General features: G+C 36.7%; 1 protein-coding gene across 5 annotated transcripts in view; it reads left to right on the top strand.

Moving 5' to 3' along the window:
* Positions 1-18,558, top strand: part of CWF19L2 (CWF19 like cell cycle control factor 2) — a 144,760-nt gene that overhangs the window by 108,426 nt on the left and 17,776 nt on the right. For all 5 annotated transcript variants that reach the window (XM_019975527.2, XM_070803356.1, XM_070803355.1 and 2 more), the window contains 3 exons: positions 3,106-3,222; positions 9,382-9,537; positions 13,982-14,062. In XM_019975527.2, coding sequence (XP_019831086.2) covers positions 3,106-3,222; positions 9,382-9,537; positions 13,982-14,062 — 354 coding nt within the window. The remainder of the gene's footprint in view (positions 1-3,105; positions 3,223-9,381; positions 9,538-13,981; positions 14,063-18,558) is intronic.

Raw genomic sequence — 18,558 nt, forward strand, 5'->3', positions numbered from 1 at the left:
AAAGCTGAGCGCTGAAGAATTGATGCTTTTGAACTGTGGTGTTGGAGAAGACTCTTGAGAGTCCCTTGGACTGCAAGGAGATCCAACCAGTCCATTCTAAAGAAGTACATCATGCAGAGTACATCATGAGAAATCATTCTAAAGAAGATCAGTCCTGGGTGTTCTTTGGAAGGAATGATGCTAAAACTGAAACTCCAGTACTTTGGCCACCTCATGCGAAGAGTTGACTCATTGGAAAAGACCCTGATGCTGGGAGGGATTGGGGGCAGGAGGAGAAGGGGACGACAGAGGATGAGATGGCTGGATGGCATCACTGACTCGATGGACGTGAGTTTGAGTGAACTCTAGGAGTTGGTGATGGACAATGAGGCCTGTTCCACTGTGATTCATGGGGTTGCAAAGAGTCAGACACGACTGAGCGACTGAACTGACCTGAACTGAACTGAAATTTTAATTATAAAGTCAATTTTCCAATTAAGGTATTAAATCTTCTTTTTGTCTCTTACTGAGCATCAGCTGATCTGTTTCTTCCTCTTGGGCCAGCTGTATCATTTTTATTTCATTTTAACACTATTTGAATCGTGTTATTAACACTATTTGAATATATTGTTTCTTGATCTGTGTTTCATTGTGCTATTTTAGCTCTAACCAAATACTGTCTCTTAATTAGTTTCAGACTTTCATCTGTGAATATTTTAATTTAGAAATGTTTGAAATATTGATCTGATGTAATTTCATCTGTTTCCTACAGTATCTGACTTCTTATCCTATCTGTTGTAGACAGTAGATTATTTTATTAATCTGGGTAAGCAATAAGATATTTATCCTTTTAGTTATTACCCAAGTTAATTATATATGACTATGAGTTTCAGAAGAATTACTTTGTGTTAGGTGGTAATAGTTAACAGTATTCTAAAGCAATTCAGTCATACTCACTCTGCTTGAATGTCTAATATTTAAAGTTAATGTCTTAAATACAAATTTCTTAAGGAAGCTATATTAGTACTCATTAGAATCAAACAGTTATTTTAGTTTCTGATCATAAATTGTCCCTACCTTTTCCTTTCTTAAAAATAAAAATTATCTATCCCCTTCTTGTCCTAACAGTATCCTTTACTTTAAGAAGTGCTTTGATTTTTAATAAAAGACAGCATAAACAGATAGATGATTCCATGTTGCTGGATTGTAAGAATCAATATTGTGAAAATGACTGTACTACTAAGTGCAATCTACAGATTCAGTGTGATCCCTATCAAATTACCAGTGACATTTTTCACAGAACTAGAACAAAAAATTTCACAATTGACATGGAAACACTAAAATAGCAAAACCAGTCTTGAGAGAGAGGAATGGAACTGGAGGAATCAACTTTCCTGACTTCAGACTACACTACAAAGCTAGTCATCAAGACAGTAAGATATGGCACAAAAACAGAAATATAGACCAGTGGAACAAGATAGAGAGCCTAGAGATAAAACCACACACCTATGTGTACCTTTTTTTTGACAAAGCAGGCAAGAATATACAGTGGGGCAAAGATAGCCTCTTTGATAAGTGGTACTGGGAAAACTGGACAGCCACACAGCTACGTATAAAAGAATGAAATTAGAACCCTTACCAGCACCATAGACAAAGATAAAATTAATTAAAGACCTAACCGGAAACTAAAGCCCTTAGAGGAAAACACAGGCAGAATACTCGATGACATAAAGCAAGATCCCCTATGACCACCTACTAGAGTAATGGAAATAAATATAAACAAGTGGGACCTCATTAAACTTAAAAGCTTTCACACAGCAAAGGAAACTACAAACATGGTGAAAAGACAACCCTCAGAATGGGGAAAAATAATAGCAAATGAAGCAACTGACAAAGGATTAATTTCCAAATCAAGCAGCTCATCAACTCAATATCAGCAAAACAAACAACTCAATCAATAAGTGGGAAAAAGATCTAAACAGACATTTCTCCAAAGAAGACATACAGATGGCTAACAAACACATGAAAAGATGCTCAACATCGCTCATTATTAGAGAAGTGCACTTGTTTGTGGGTTGCTGACCTGGGAATGTATGTCCTAACGATAGTGTACCTTCACGTGTTACTAGTCTCTTTGTGGTTTCTTCTTTATGTATTTATTTGCAAAATATTGTTTCTGCTAGTATTCAGGTTGTTCTTATAGATGGTTGCTCTGTAATTAGTTGTAGTTTTGTTGTGGCTGTAGGAGGAAGTGAATTCAGGGTCTTCCTACTCCACCATCTTGGTCACCTCTCCAATGCTTATTCCTGATACTGCTTTTAATTGTGAATATTGTTACGATTTAACTGTAAGTTTAAGTATATATAGCCATATTCATATACACTCCTAGTTCTTCACTCAAATACCAAAGAATTTAAAATTTGCATTATTTTGTAAAGCAATTAATCAGTTAATAGATAAATGTTATTCAGTTAATTCTCTTATATAAAGTTTTTCTAGCTAAAACCTAACCAAAAAGTTATAGAAAATAAGATCAAGCCAGTTTGAAGAATATTTATGGTCCTTATGAATACCTTTTGCTTTCTACATGTATAGTAATTGACCTTTTTGACTTTAAAAAAAAAAATACAGTTTGTGTAAAATGGAGAAATAGTGCCAGCTTCTAGGTAATGCATAGAACTTAACCAGTGCTGTAAAGCCATGTAGAAGTTATGTCTCTTTTCTTAGCTAATGATTAATAGGCATCAGTTTAACTTCCATTTCATTACCAGGTCTTGTATGTTTTTTTTTCCTTGCAAAATTTGTGTTGTTTCATGAGCTCTGAAGACATGTAGCTTTCTCAGATGAAGGATAAAATGTCAATCATTCTCCCCTTTGGTAAGTTTCATCTTTGAGGTATCTTACTCAAAATTGAGACTTCTGCAATAAATTTCTGGTTTATTAAAAGGTATCTTCATGGCTTTTAAAATTTTAAATAGTGAATATCTTCAAAGTATTAAAGTATAATATATTATGACCAGGTATATTTTATTAAAGGTTAGCCATATTGACCTACAAGGGGCTCATCTTTCAGAACTGAGAATAAATAACAAGAGCATTTCACCTTTGCATCTTTTTTCCCCATAGGTTTATTTATGTTTACCCAATGTGCGATCTCTTACTGAAGGGCACTGCTTGATCGTCCCTTTGCAGCACCATAGGGCAGCTACCTTATTGGATGAAGACATCTGGGAGGAAATTCAGGTCAGCATGATAATGCTCATAATCTTTGTTATGATCCATAGCGATTTTTACACACTATTGTGACAAATTCTAACAAGTTTTATACCTTCATTCAATGATTTTACATTCTAAATTTAAACACATACACATTTCCATAGTTGTGTATACCTGTGGGTCATGGTGTTTTCACCACTCACTACATTTTTACTTTATTGAAAGCTTTAAACAAATATTTTTAATGAGGTAATGATTGTCATATAATGTACTAGTTTCAGGTATACAACTGATAGCTTTTGGCTATTAAATTAACTTTGACCAACTAATTATATTTATTTAAAATAAAAATCAGTGTTTAAGATTTCTAATATTTGCTTTTGTGGAACATGAAATAATCATTTTTGCCAAGGTAAGCTAATAGATTACAGCCAAAAAGAAGGATGTTTTCAGATAATAAAAAGTAATTTTTGGAAGATAGTGATTTATACTTAGTGATTGTTATATTTTCCTACAATGGCATTGACATTTTCTGCTACTGTGATAGTGTCATGATTTTGTTATCAGGCTACATTTCCACACTTTTCCCTTATAGCCTGGCTGATATTTGGATTCAGGGATTTTGTGTGTGTGGTGTGGAGTGAATCTTCAAGAACTTGAAAGGCACAACATGGGTGAAATTGCTGCTAAGTGATTTCAAGACCTTATACTCACCAAAACAGGAAGAGAGAAAAACCACTTGTTTTTCCAGTGGTTGACAAGTGAATAGGGGTTATAAGAACCCCTAATTAGAAACCATGAACATTTTAAGACTTCCTAAGAGACTAATCATGGGTCTCTTTAGAAGATGGGTCATGGTAGAGAGTTCTGACAAAATGTGTTCCACTGGAGAGAATGGCAAACCACTTCAGCATTCTTGCCTTGAGATCCCCATGAACAGTATGAAAAGGCAGAAAGATATGACACTAAAAGATAAACTTCCCAGGTCCAGTAGCCCAATATACTACTGGAGGAGTGGAGAAATAGCTCCATGAGGAATGAAGAGACTGAGCCAAAACGGAAACAGCACCCAGTTGTGGATATGTCTTGTGGTGAAAGTAAACTCTGATGCTCTAAAGAACAGTATTGCATAGGAACCTGGAATGTTAGGTCCATGAATCAAGGTAAATCGGAAGTGGTCACACAGGAGATGGCAAGAGTGAACATTGACATTTTAGCAATCAGTGAACTAAAATTGACTGTAATGGGTGCATTTAATTCAGATAACCGTTGTATCTACTCCTGTGGGCAGGAATCCCTTAGAAGAAATGGAGTAGCCCTCACAGTGCAAGAGAGTCTGAAATGCAGTACTTGGATGCAGTCTCAAAAATGACAGAATGGTCTCTTTTTGTTACCAAGGCATACCATTCAGTATCACAGTAATTCAAGTCTTTGGCCCAACCAGTAATGCTAAAGAAGCTGAAGTTGAACGGTTCTATGAAGACCTACAAGACCTTCTGGAATTAACATCACAAAAAGATTTCCTTTTCATCATAGGGGGCTGGGATGCAAAAATAAGAGGTCAAGACATCTGGAATAACAGAAAAGTTTGGCCTTAGAGTAGAAAAGGAAGCAGAGCAAAGGCTAACAGAGTTTTGCCAGGAGAACGCTCTAGTCATAGCATACACATTCTTCCATCAACACAAGAGACCTTCTACACATGGAGATCACCAGATGGTCAATAGCAAAATCAGATTGATTATATTCTTTGCAGTCAAAGATGGAGAACCTCTATAAAGTCATCAAAAACAAGATCAGGAGCTGACCGTGACTCAGACCATGAACTCCTTATTGCAAAATTCAGACTTAAATTGAAGAAAGCAGGGAAAACCATTAGGCCATTCAGATATGACCTAAATCAAATCTGTTACCTTTATTCAGTGGAAGTGATAAATAGATTCAAGGGATTAGATCTGATAGACAGAGTGTCTTAAAAATTACGGACAGAGGTTTGTAATATTGGACAAGAGATGGTGATCAAGACCATTCCCAAGAAAAAGAAATGCAAAAAGCAAAATGGTTGTCTGAGGAGGCCTTACAAATAGCTGAGAAAAGAAGAGAAGCCAAAGGCAAAGGTGAAAAGGAAAGATAGACCCATCTGAATGCAGAGTTCCAAAGACTAGCAAGGCGGGATAAGAAAGACTTCCTAAGTGAACAATGCAAAGAAACAGAGGAAAACAATAGAATGGGAGACACTAGAGATCTCTTCAAGAAAATTCAAGGTATCAAGGGAACATTTCATGCACAGATGGGCACAATAAAGGACAGAAATGGTATGGAACTAACAGAAGTAGAAGGTATTAAGAAGTTGCAAGAGTACACAGAAGAACTATACAAAAAAGATCTTCATGATCCAGATAACCACAATGGTATGATCACTCAACTAGAGCCAGGTGTCTTAGAGTGTGAAGTCAAGTGGGCCTTAGGAAGCATCACTATGAAAGAAGCTGGTGGAGGTGATGGAATTCCAGCTGAGCTATTTCAGATCCTAAAAGATGATGTGTTAAAATGCTGCACTCAGTATCTCAGCAAATATGGAAAACTCAGCATGGCCACAGGACTGGAAAAGGTGTTTTCATTCAAGCCCCAAAGAAGGGCAATGCAAAAGGATGTTCAAACTACTGCACAATTGCATTCATTTCACATACTAGCAAAGTAATGCTCAAAATTCTCCAAGCCAGGCTTCCAGAGTAATGAATTGAGAACTCCCAGATGTTGAAGCTGGATTTAGAAAAGGCAGAGAAACCAGAGATCAAATTGCCAACATCCATTGGATTATAGGAAAAGCAAGAGAATTTCAGAAAAACATCTACTTTTACTTCATAGACTATGCTAAAGCTTTTGACTATGTGGATCACAACAAACTTTGGAAAATTCTTAAGGAGATGGGAATACCAGGCCACCTTACCTGCCTCCTGTGAAACCTGTATTCAGGTCAATAAGCAACAGTTGGAACCTGACATGGAAAAATGGACTGGCTCAATTTTGGGAAAGGAGTATGTCAGGGCCGTATACTGTCACCCTGCTTATTTAATTTATATGCATAGTACATCATGAGAAATGCCAGGCTGGATGAAGCACAAGATGGAATCAAGACTGCTGGGAGAAATATCAATAACTTCAGATATTCAGATGACACCACCTTTATGGCACAAAGCGAAGGGGAACTAAAGAGCCTCTTGATGAAAGTGAAAGAGGAGAGTGAAAAAGCTGCCTTAAAACTTGACATTCAAAAACTAAGATCATGGCATCTGGTCCCATCACTTCATGACAAATAAATGGGAAAACAATGGAAACAGTGACAGACTTTATTTTCTTGGGCTCCAAAATCACTGCAGATGGTGACTGCAACCATGAAAGTAAAAGATGCTCCTTGGAAGAAAAGCCATGACCAACCTAGACAGCATATTAAAAAGCAGAGACATTACTTTGCCGACAAAGTAATAGTCAAAGTCCATATAGTCAAAGGTATGGTTTTTCCAGTAGTTATGTATGGATGTGAGAGTTCGACCATAAAGAAAGCTAAGCACCAAAGAATTGATGCTTTTGAACTGTGGTGTTGGAGAAGACTCTTGAGAGTCCCTTGAACTGGAAGGAGATCCAATCAGTCCATCCTAAAGGAAATCAGTCCTGAATATTCATTGGAAGGACTAATGCTAAAGCTGAAACTCCAATACTGTGGCCACCTGATGCAAAGAACTGACTCATTGAAAAGACCCTGATGCTGGGAAAGACTGAAGGCAGGAGGAGCAGAGGGTGACAGAGGATGAGGTGATTGGATGGCATCACTGACTCAATGGACATGAGTTTGAGCAAGTTCCAGGAGATGGTAATGGACAGGGAATCCTGTCATGCTGCAGTCCATGGGGTCACAAAGAGTCAGACTCGACTGTGCAACTGAACTGAACTGAACCTGAAATTATACCATTAAACTCATATATTTTAAGTCTTTTATAAATATACATATATATATATCTATATGAGAAGTACTTAAAAGTGTGTGTGTGTGTCCTCCTTGAGGCTAATGGTATGATGTTTATACATTTTATAATATTGAACTATTTTTGCATCACTACTAATTTAGTGATTTTAAGGTTTCATTTATAATCCATGACATCTTAAGTCTGTCTTATTTGCTGTTGTCCAGATAGACACTAGAACAGTCATCCAACAGTTAAACCAGAAAAGACTTAATGAAAAAATCCGAAGTAAAGAATTTATTAGATAATCTTTAGAGTATCTAAATTTTTATTGTTGTTGCTGTTGTATTTAATCTACTTTTTCATTTTTTTAAACAATTGGTTTTCAGGTATATAGTTCCATTCTAGTAATTATTTTCCTTCTCTCTAATGTTATAAAATTCTCTCCACAGAACTAAGCGATTATTCAATAAATAACAATTAATTGAAAATATGCATAATAAATAAAAATTCACAAATGTTCTAAGTTAACAAAATAAAGACAATCTTTAAAACTATATTATAAAGCCAAACGTACTTTCCATTTGGCTGTTTTTTGTTTTGTGCATGTATTATTAGACATGTGAAGATAACTATCTGGGATATAGTTGAGTGGGAAAATAGAGTTCTCTGTTGTCATTTTCTGATTTGTCTGAAACAGCTTGAGTTATATCATTGGTGTCTTCTTCACTGTTGTTGCAAACAGCACCTAATTCACAATACCTTGAGACAGCTAAAGTTAATTTCTTATATCATCATCCATTGTGGAAGATTGCCTTCAAGAAGTAATTCAGGCATTCAGATTTCTTCCATGATTAGCTTCTCCTGTGGTGCCGTTCTTCCCTTTCAGACCCTTGGTTTGAAAAAAATAGACGTGAGAAGACAACACTACCTTTTGATAACTCTTGTAACACATGTCATTTCCATATACATTACCCAGAACTAAACACGGCCCCACTTAAGTCCCAGAGATACGGGGAGTTTCGTCTTCTTGTTTGCTCAAGCAGAAAAAAATGATACAATTTAGTGAACACAGCCTTTAGGGGGAAGCATTTTTATATACAGATAACAGATTGGAGGCATGGGAAGTACAAAATTTAAATAATTGATTTTATCATATAGATATTTATACCTATATCTTATTATTATTTTATCATAATTTAAATATTGTATGTACATTGTCTCCATTAATGTGATTTTAGAAAGTATAATACCAAAGTCAGACAATTTTTGAAAGGGGAACCAATTGTCTATAATCATCTATAATGATTTAGCTAACAGTCACCTACCATGAGATCATAGGTATTAGCTAAGACTTCAGCAGCAAATTATCTGAAGTAAAGAGACTATGCTGAACTTACAGTTAGCTGTGGTTAGAAATGACTAGTGAATCCTCTATCTGTTGCTTATTAGGTAGCATTTTAGTTCATGTCAAATTGCCATTATTTGCTTTTTTTCCCCTACTTGCTCTTGTTTATATATAAAAGGATTGGAAAATTGAATAGTGATGAGGGATCAGTATTAAATAGTCAGAGGAGACCTCATGGGAATCTAGAACTCCCACCCCCTACCCAGCAGTAATTTGTATCCTTTCCCTGTTTTGGGTGGCAAGAGAGGCTTCAGTGGCAAACCTGAACTGCTGTCTCCACGTGGCAGTAACTAGGCAGGGTCTTAACATAACCTGGTTGAATCTCGAGGAAATTATGCTGAATGAAAATTTGCAAGTGAAGGATCAGCACACATACAAAGGGAACCAGCAAATGAAGTTACTTTGAGGTCAGAAAAATAATTGGAAGTGAATTCTGCTTGTCTCACTGAATTTAAGGATGCCTACCTGCTCAGAGTACTTTTCTTTTTGGTTTTTGGATGTTTTTATATGCTTTTACTGTTAGTTCTATGTAATTTACCATGTAATTTTGATTTTATCACTTCCTTTTATTAGTTTATTGAAACTGTTTGTGATATATACATAATACTGAGCAGAGTGAGTTTCAGTTAAAAAAAATGTTGCTTAACTATGTGAAATGTGGTAGATTTAGAAAGTAAAGTAACTATAAGGTAACATTATAGAATTCCAACATTGTTTAATATTTCTTTTTTTTTAAAGAATTTGCTACACTTTTTATTGTTTTCATTTTTTGAATCTCCTATCATTGCTTTATTTACCTAGCCATTTTGCTTTCTTCAGATGTTTAGAAAATCATTGGTGAAAATGTTTGAAGAGAAAGGATTGGACTGTATCTTTTTAGAAACGAATATGAACATGAAGAAACAGTACCATATGGTTTATGAATGTATTCCTCTCCCAAAGGAAGTGGGTGATATGGCTCCCATTTATTTTAAGGTATTTATAATAATCTTTACATACATATTTATTTTTTATTGTATTATGGTTTTGAAAACAGTTATCTTTATTCTGATATTTTTCTCCTATATACTTATCAATTTTTATATCATTAAGAAATGATGTAAAGCACAAAAAATTCTGCTGTTTAAATTTTTGAAGAAATAAATTTGAAATTTTGACCTTTAAAAGCATGCTTATTTGTAAGTGTGAATATAGTATCAAATAGTAATTTGTAATTTCTATGTTAATTTCTCAAATGAAAAATCAGAGTTTTACCTTGAAGTACTTTCAAGTCAAAATTATAGTCATAACTCTAGAAAACTTACCATTGAAGTTCATCAGAGTCAGAGATAGTTATATGCAAACAGTATAAATTACAATTGCTGAGATAAGTTATTGCTGTAAGTTTTAGTATTTAATATTTCATCATGCTGTTTGTAAAAAGAAACTAAAATCTAACCTTGCCGTGCATTTTTGAACATTACAATAAATGATTAGAGTTCTTAAACAATTAGGTTTCATTATAATGTTCAAGCATGCATCCGTGTGTGCTCAGTCGCTAAGCTGTGTCTCACTGTTTTGCGAGCCCATGGACTATAGCCTGCCAGGCTTCTCTATCAATGGGATTTCCCAGAGGCGTGTTGCCATTTCTCTCTCCAGGGGTCTCCTGCTCGGCCAGGTGGTTTCTTTACCATGGAGCCACTAGAAAAGCCCATAATGTTCAGGCAGGTTTAGCTAAATAACCTTTGTTTAATACTGACCTGAGTGCAGTATAATTTATAGACTAATATAAATTTGTAAATGTAGAACGTATATGGAATAGTAACATCTACATTTAAAAAAGATTATGTTTTGTTGAGGTGATACAGGAACTTGCAAAGTTTAGACAGTGTAGGATTGTAAAGTTTAATTAATATGGACTACAAATCCCAGTAAAAAAGATTATTTTTAAAAAAGAATTATAAAACCTATTAAGGTTGCTGAGGTGGTGAAAATCTACTTTTCCTGTAGAAATTTTGAAAAACAATCTGATTATTTGCTTTGAAATGTCATGCTATTAAAATACAGACAAGCCAGATAATCTGCAACTCTGTATCAGTCCTGTGTTAAACAAAATCAATTGAGAAAGAGATTATTATGCTTTTCTTCAGTGTCTTTTCTTTTTCTCTTATACTTCCTCAGTAGAGTACTAGATTATGAATGTAAGTATTGAAGTATATAGGGCACAACATAAGCACCTACTGTTGCTCAATGGTGGGTGACAGAAGTCTCATCTTTTAGAAGAATGATATATCACTTTTCTATACTAACTCTTATATGATCATTAAAGATGTATATATTTGATCTGGCTTCAATTGTCTATCAAATGTACTACATTATAGTGTCAACACAAGAAACACATAGCAGTATACTATGCTTATTTGAATGTTAATTTCACATTTAAATTTGCTTCATTATAGTGCTGTTATTATAAAATGAGAGTATTTTATACTTATCACCCTAGTGCTTCTTTCTATTACATATTTTTTTATAATACATATTAGACATATTGATTAGCTTAGATAAGACTTATAATTCCATTTCTATGTCTTTTTTCCCATACAGTTTTGCTCCTTTTTTCTGTAACCAGAAATAGTTCAAGTATTTGGTTACCAGAAAGCACATAAATAATTTCTTATATTTCAAAGAAGAGCAATAAAGCAAATTGAATTTATTTGAGTTGATGTCTGTGAATGGAATGGGATTCCCAGGTGGCTCAGTGGTAAAGAATCTACCTGCCATGAGGGTGGGAGATTTGAAAGAATAGAGTTGAAACATGTATATTAACATATGTGAAATAGATGACCAGTCCAAGTTTGAGGCATAAAATAGGGCACTCAAAGCTGGTGCACAGGGACAACCCAGAGGAATGGAACGGGAAGGGTGGTGGGAGGGGGGTTTGAAGCCGGGGGCCACATGTCCAGCCGTGGCTGATTCATGTCAGTGTATGGCAAAAACCACCATAATATTGTAATTCAGTTCAATTCAGTCATTCCATCGTGTCCACTTTGTGACCCTATGGACTGCAGCATGCCAGGCCTCCTTGTCCATCACCAACTCCCAGAGTTTACTCAAACTCATGTCCATCGAGTTGGTGATGCCATCCAACCGTCTTATCCTCTGTCAGCCCCTTATCCTCCCGCCTTCTATCTTTCGAGCATCAGGGTCCTTTCAGATGAGTCAGTTCTTTGCATCAGGTGGCCAAAGTATTGGAGTTTCAGCTTCAGCATCAGTCCTTCCAATGAATAGCTAGGACTGATTTCCTTTAGGATGGACTGGTTGGATCTCCTTGCAGTCCCAGGGACTCTCGAAGAGTCTTCTCCAGCACCACAGTTCAAAAGCATCAATTCTTTGGTGCTCAGCTTTCTTTATAGTCCACCTCTCACATCCATACATGACTACTGGAAAAACCGTAGCCTTGACTAGATGGACCTTTGTTTGAAAAGTAGTGTCTCTGCTTTTCAATATGCTGTCTAGACTGGTCATAACTTTCCTTCCAAGGAGTAAGCATCTTTTAATTTCATAGCTGCAGTCACCATATGCAGTGATTTTGGAGCCCAAAAAATAAAGTCTGTCACTGTCCATTGTTTCCCTATCTATTTGCCATGAAGTGATGGGATCGAATGCCATGATCTTAGTTTTCTGAATGTTGAGTTTTAAGCCAACTTTTTCACTCTCCTCTTTCACCTTCATCAAGAGTCTCTTTAGTTCTTCTTTGCTTTCTGTTGTAAGGGTGGTGTCATCTGCATATCTGAGGTTATTGATACTTCTCCCGGCAATCTTGATTTCAGCTTGTGCTTCATCCAGCCCAGCATTTTTCATGATGTACTCTGCATATAAGTTAAATAAGCAGGGTGACAATATACAGCCTTGATGTATTCCTTTTCGTATTTGGAACCAGTCTGTTGTTCCATGTCCAGTTCTAACTGTTGCTTCCTGACCTGCATACAGATTTCTCATGAGGCAGGTCAGGTGGGCTGGTATTCCCATCTTTTTAAGACTTTTCCACAGTTTGTGGTGATCCACACAGTCAAAGGCTTTGGCATAGTCAATGAAGCAGAAATAGATGCTTTTCTGGAACTCTCTTTGCTTTTTTGATGATCCAGCTGATGTTGGCAATTTGATCTCTGGTTCCTTTGCCTTTTCTTAAACATCTGGAAGTTCACAGTTAATGTATTGTTGAAGCCTGGCTTGGAGAATTTTGAGCATTACTTTACTAGCGTTTGAGATGAGTGCAGTTGTGCACTCATTGAGCATTCTTTGGCATTGCCCTACTTTGGGATTGGGATTCTTTTCCAGTCCTGTGGCCACTGTTGAGTTTTCTAAAATTGCTGGCATATTGAGTGTAGCACTTTCACAGCATCATCTTTCAGGATTTGAAATAGCTCAATTGGAATTCCATTGCCTCCACTAGCTTTGTTTGTACTGATGCTTCCTAAGGCCTATTTGACTTCACATTCCAGGATGTCTGGCTCTAGGTGAGTGATCACACCATCGTGGTTATCTGGGTCATGAAGATCTTTTTTGTACAGTTCTTCTGTGTATTCTTGCCACCTCTTCTTAATATCTTCTGCTTCTGTTAGGTCCATACCATTTCTGTCCTTTATTGAGCTCATCTTTGCATGAAATCTTCCCTTGGTGTCTCTAATTTTCTTGAAGAGATCTCTAGTCTTTCCCATTGTATTGTTTTCCTCTATTTCTTTGCAGGGATCACTGGGGAAGGCTTTCTTATCTCTCCTTGCTATTCTTTGGAACTCTGCATTCAAATGGTTATATCTTTCCTTTTCTCCTTTGCTTTTTGCTCCTCTTCTTTTCACAGCTATTTGTAAGGCCTCCTCAGACAGCCATTTAGCTTTTTTGCATTTCTTTTTTTTTTTTTTGCATTACTTTACTTGTATTCTTGTAAAGTAATTAGCCTCCAAAAAAAAAAAAAAACAAAAAACAGCTCTTCTTCCCATGCAGGAGATGCAAGAGCCATGGATTTGATCCCTGGTTTGGGAAGATCCCCTGGAGGAGGAAATAGAAGCCACTCCAGTATTCTTGCTGGGATAATCTCATGGACAGAGGAGCCTGGCAAGCTGTAGTCCATGGGGTCACAAAGAGTCAGACACAGCTGAAAGGCTAAGCATGCACACATGCTATGAATGGAGTAGGAAATTTGTGAATTTTTATATACAGGAATATAGAATGAGTAATATAGAATAAATTTGGGTGAAGATCAGACTTGTATGAAATCAAGAAATTCCAATTTTAAGTAACAGAAATTAAAGGGTTAATTCATTGATAATAATGACCTAACATGTATATTATACCCTATAGCTGGTTCACCGTATTACTTTATTTTTAAACTGTTTCTTTGTATTTACTTGTATATTTTCATTAACAAATGGTTATTTCTTAGAAAGCCATAATGGAATCTGATGAAGAATGGTCTATAAACAAGAAATTGATTGATCTCTCTTCAAAAGACATCAGAAAGTCTGTAAGTATTACTTTTTCTTAATAAAAGAAATAATCCTACTGTTAGAATCTTTGTAATTTCCATATCTTATTTGAGAAAGAGACCATTTGGCTCAGTGACCAAAGGTGAAGTACATATAATTCTATAAATGAAGAAGAAATTACTTTCATCTTACCTGGTCTAGCAAATCCTTATTTGTCTAGTGGCTTATATGAATATTTATTCCTGATTTTCCGGCTCTCTGCAGTAGTCCTTATAATTGGTTATGACAGCCATAAGACTGCCGTGAAAATTCTTCTTATGAGATTCTCAGCCGTGAAAGTTCTTCTTATGAGATTGTCAGCCTCTGTGGGACAAGTGAGGAAAGATGCTTTCTTGTTCCTGAATTTGTAATGAGAAAAACATTGGTCTTTCCTAAAGATCCTGTTTTGAATTTAAAACTCTATTTCTCGTTCCTTTTTTTGGCAGGGAGGGCTTATACATAGGTTCACTGTTACGTTCCTTTAAAATAGTAGTTGAGTTAGATTATGAATACATTTTTCTTTTATAGTCTTTACTAATCATGCTTCATAGTTTAATCTTGATTTTCAGGTCAAGTTTTAAATTGAAGGAGCACTTGAGTACTTCTGTAGTAACCTCCTTCTTTTCTAGAAATATACATTAAATGGAATAGATATATAATAGAAGTATAGATTTCTTTTTTTTTTTTCCTATGAAAAGAGTATTATATGAATGTATATTTGAGTGCCTGCTATTTACCAGGCAGTGTTCTAGGTACATTTATACATAATGAAGCAGAGCAAAGACTTTTTATATTCTGGTGCAAGAGTTGGGAACTGCATTCTTTGTACTAAATCCAGCCTCCTGCCTTGTTTGTGTGAATGAAGTTTTATAGTAACATAGATATATCCTTGTATAAGTACTGTTTTGGGCTGCTTTCATGCTACAAGGGCAGAATTGAGAGTTACAATAAAAATTTTATGATCTGCAATGCCCACATTATTTTATTTAAATTAAAACTTTTATTATAGGTTTTAAAAAGTTTTTTATAAGTTTTTAAAATTTTGCTGACCCTTATTATAGAAGATATCACTAGAATATTTCTCTCGCATTTCTTTTGGAAATCCAGACTCCTGATACATGTGACTAATAGAATCTCTCTTTTTATATCCTTTATTACCTTTAATATATTACATTTATTATATCCCAGACAAAAGATTGAAATCTGCATTATTGGAGACAGTTTTAATTCAAAAGTAAAACCATTTATAAGTCTTTTCTCTTTTTAAAAATTAAAAAGAAATTTAATACAATTTTAAAAGTTTACTTTCCATTTACAGTTATTACAAAATATTGGCTGTTTTCTCCATGTTATACAATACATCCTTGAGCCTATCTTACACATGATAGTTTGTACCTTCAACTCCCCCACCCCATCACCCCTGCTCATTGGTACTGGTAACCACCAGTGTGTTCTCTATATCTATATGTCTGCTGCTTTTCCCCTTTATTCATTAGTTTGTTATATTTTTTCGATTCCATGTATAAGTGATATCATATAGTATTTGTCCTTCTCTGCCTTATTTCAATTCCCATAATGCCTAATGCCATCCAAGTCCATCCATGTTGCTGCAGATAGCAAAATTCTGTTCTTTTTAACATCTTTATCCATTCGTCTGTCGATGGACACTTAAGATGATTTCATATCTTGGCTATTGTAAATAATGTTTCTATGAACATTTTCCAACCAGTCAATCCTAAGGGAAATCAGTCCTGAATATTCATTGGAAGGACTGATGCTGAAACGGTAACTCCAATACTTTGGCCATCTGATGTGAAGAACTGACCGTTGGAAAAGACCCTGAAGCTAGGGAAGATTGAAGGCAGGAGGAGAAGGGGATGACAGAGGATGAGATGGTTGGATGGCATCACCAACTTGATGGACATGAGTTTGAGCAAGCTCCCGGAGTTGGTGATGGACAGGGAAGCCTGGCATGCTGTAATCCATGTGGTTGCAAAGAGTCAGACACAACTGAGTGATTGAACTGAACTGATGAACATTTGGCTTTTTATACAATTCATGGGGTTCTTATAGCAAGAATACTGGGGTGGTTTGCCATGCCTTCCTCCAGTGGACCACATTATGTCAGAACTCTCCAGTGGAAACTGTCCGTCTTGAGTGGCCCTGCATGGCATGGTTTATAGCTTCATAGAGTTATGCAAGCCCCTTCAACATGACAAGGCAGTGACCATGAAGGAGACTAGAGATCTCTTCAAGAAAATTGGAAATTTCAAAGGAACATTTCATGTAAATATGGGCACAGTAAAGGACAGAAACGGTGGAGACCTAACAGAAGCAGAAGAGATCAAGAAGAGATGTCAAGAACAAACAGAAGAACTCTACACAAAAGATCTTAATGACCCAGATAACCACAATGGTGTGATAACTCACCTAGAGCCAGACATCCTGGAGTGTGAAGTCAAAAGGGCATTAGGAAGCACTGCTGCCAATAAAGCTAGTGGAGGTGATGGAATTCCAGCAGAGCTGTTTAAAATCCTAAAAGATGATGCTGTTAAAGTGCTGCACTCAATATGTCAGCAAATTTGGAAAACCTAGGCAATGGCACCCCACTCCAGTACTCTTGCCTGGAAAATCCCATGGATGGAGGAGCCTGTTAGGCTGCAGTACATGGAGTCGTTAAGAGTTGGACACGACTGAGCGACTTCCCTTTCACTTTTCACTTTCACGCATTGGAGAAGGAAATGGCAACCCAATCCAGTGTTCTTGCCTGGAAAATCCCAGGGATGGGGAAGCCTCGTGGGCTGTCGTCTCTGGGGTCGCATAGAGTCGGACACAACTGAAGTGACTTAGCAGTAGCAGCAGCAGTGGCCACCGGACTGGAAAAGGTCAGTCTTCATCCCAGTTCCCAAGAAGGGCAGTGCTAAAGAATGTTCAAACTACTGGACACTTGCAGTCACTTTCCATGCTAGTAAAGTTATGCTCAAAATCCTTCAGGCTAGGCTTCAGCATTACGTGAAACAAGAACTTCCAAGATGTACAAACTGGGTTTAGAAAAGGCAGAGGAACCAGAGATGAAATTGCCAACTTTCACTGGATCATAGAGAAAGCAAAGGATTTCCAGCAAAACATCTACTTCTGTTTTATTAACTATGCTAAAGACTTTGACTGTGTGGATCATAACAAACTCTGGAAAATTCTTAAAGAGATGGGAATACCAGATCGTCTTACTTGTCTCCTGCGAAACCTGTATGAAGGTCAAAAAGCAACAGTTAGGACCTTATATGGAACAATGGACTGGTTCAAAATTGAGAAAGGAATACAACGAGGCTGTGTATTGTCACCCTGTTCATTTAGCTTATACATGATGTGCTTAGCTTAGTATATTATACGAAATGCTGGGCTCGATGACTTACAAGCTAGAATCAAGGTTACCAGGAGAAATATCAACAACCTCAGATATGCAGATGATACTACTATACTGGCAGAAAGTGAGGTTGAACTAAAGAGCCTCTTGATGAGGGTGAAAGAAGAGAGTGGAAAAGCTGGCTTAAAACTCAATATTAAAATAACTAAAATGGCATTTGGTCCCATCTCTTCATTGCAAATTGAAGGGGAAAAGGTGGAAGCAGTGAAAGATTTCCTCTTCTTGGGCTCTAACCTCCCTGTGTATGGTGACTGCAGTCATGGAATTAGAAGACGATTGCTTCTTGGAAGGAGAGCTATGACAAACAGTGCTCAGTCGCTTCAGTTGTGTCTGTCCTTTTGTGACCCAGTGGACCATAGCTCACCAGGCTCCTTTGTCATTGGCATTCTCCAGGCAAGAATAGTGGAGTGGGTTGCCATGCCCTCCTCCAGGAGATCTTCCCCACCCAGGGATCGAACCTGCATCTCCTGCCTTGCAGGCAGATTCTTTACCACCAGGAAGGCCCATGACAAACCTAGACAGTGTATTAAAAAGCAAATACTTTGGCCATCTGATACAAAGAGCTGACTCATTGGAAAAGACCCTGATGCTGGGAAAGATTGAAGGCAGAAAGAGAAGAGGGCAACAGAGGATGAGATGGTTGGATGGCATCACCAAGTCAATGGACATGAACTTGGGCAAACTCTGGGAGATGATGAGGGACAGGGAGGCCTGAAGTGCTGCAGTCCATGGGATTGTGAAGAGTTGGACATGACTTGGCAACTGAACAACAGCATAAACATTCTATGCATATACCTTTTCAAATTAGTGTTTTTGTTTTTTTCAGATATATATACCCAGGAGAGGAATTGCTGAGTGACATGGTAGCTGTGTATTGAGTTTTTTAATAAACCTCTGCACTGTTTTGCCCAGTGGCTACACCGATTTACATTCCCACCAATAGCATTTTAGTGTTCTCTTTTCTTTATATCCTTGCCGACTTTGTTATTTGTTTTATTTTTAGCAGTAGCCATAAAGGTGTGAGGTGATATCTCATTGTGGTTTTGGATTTGATTAGCATTTTCCTGATGA

This window comes from Bos indicus, chromosome 15 (assembly GCF_029378745.1).
Source record: "Bos indicus isolate NIAB-ARS_2022 breed Sahiwal x Tharparkar chromosome 15, NIAB-ARS_B.indTharparkar_mat_pri_1.0, whole genome shotgun sequence".
Taxonomy (NCBI): Eukaryota; Metazoa; Chordata; class Mammalia; order Artiodactyla; family Bovidae; genus Bos; species Bos indicus.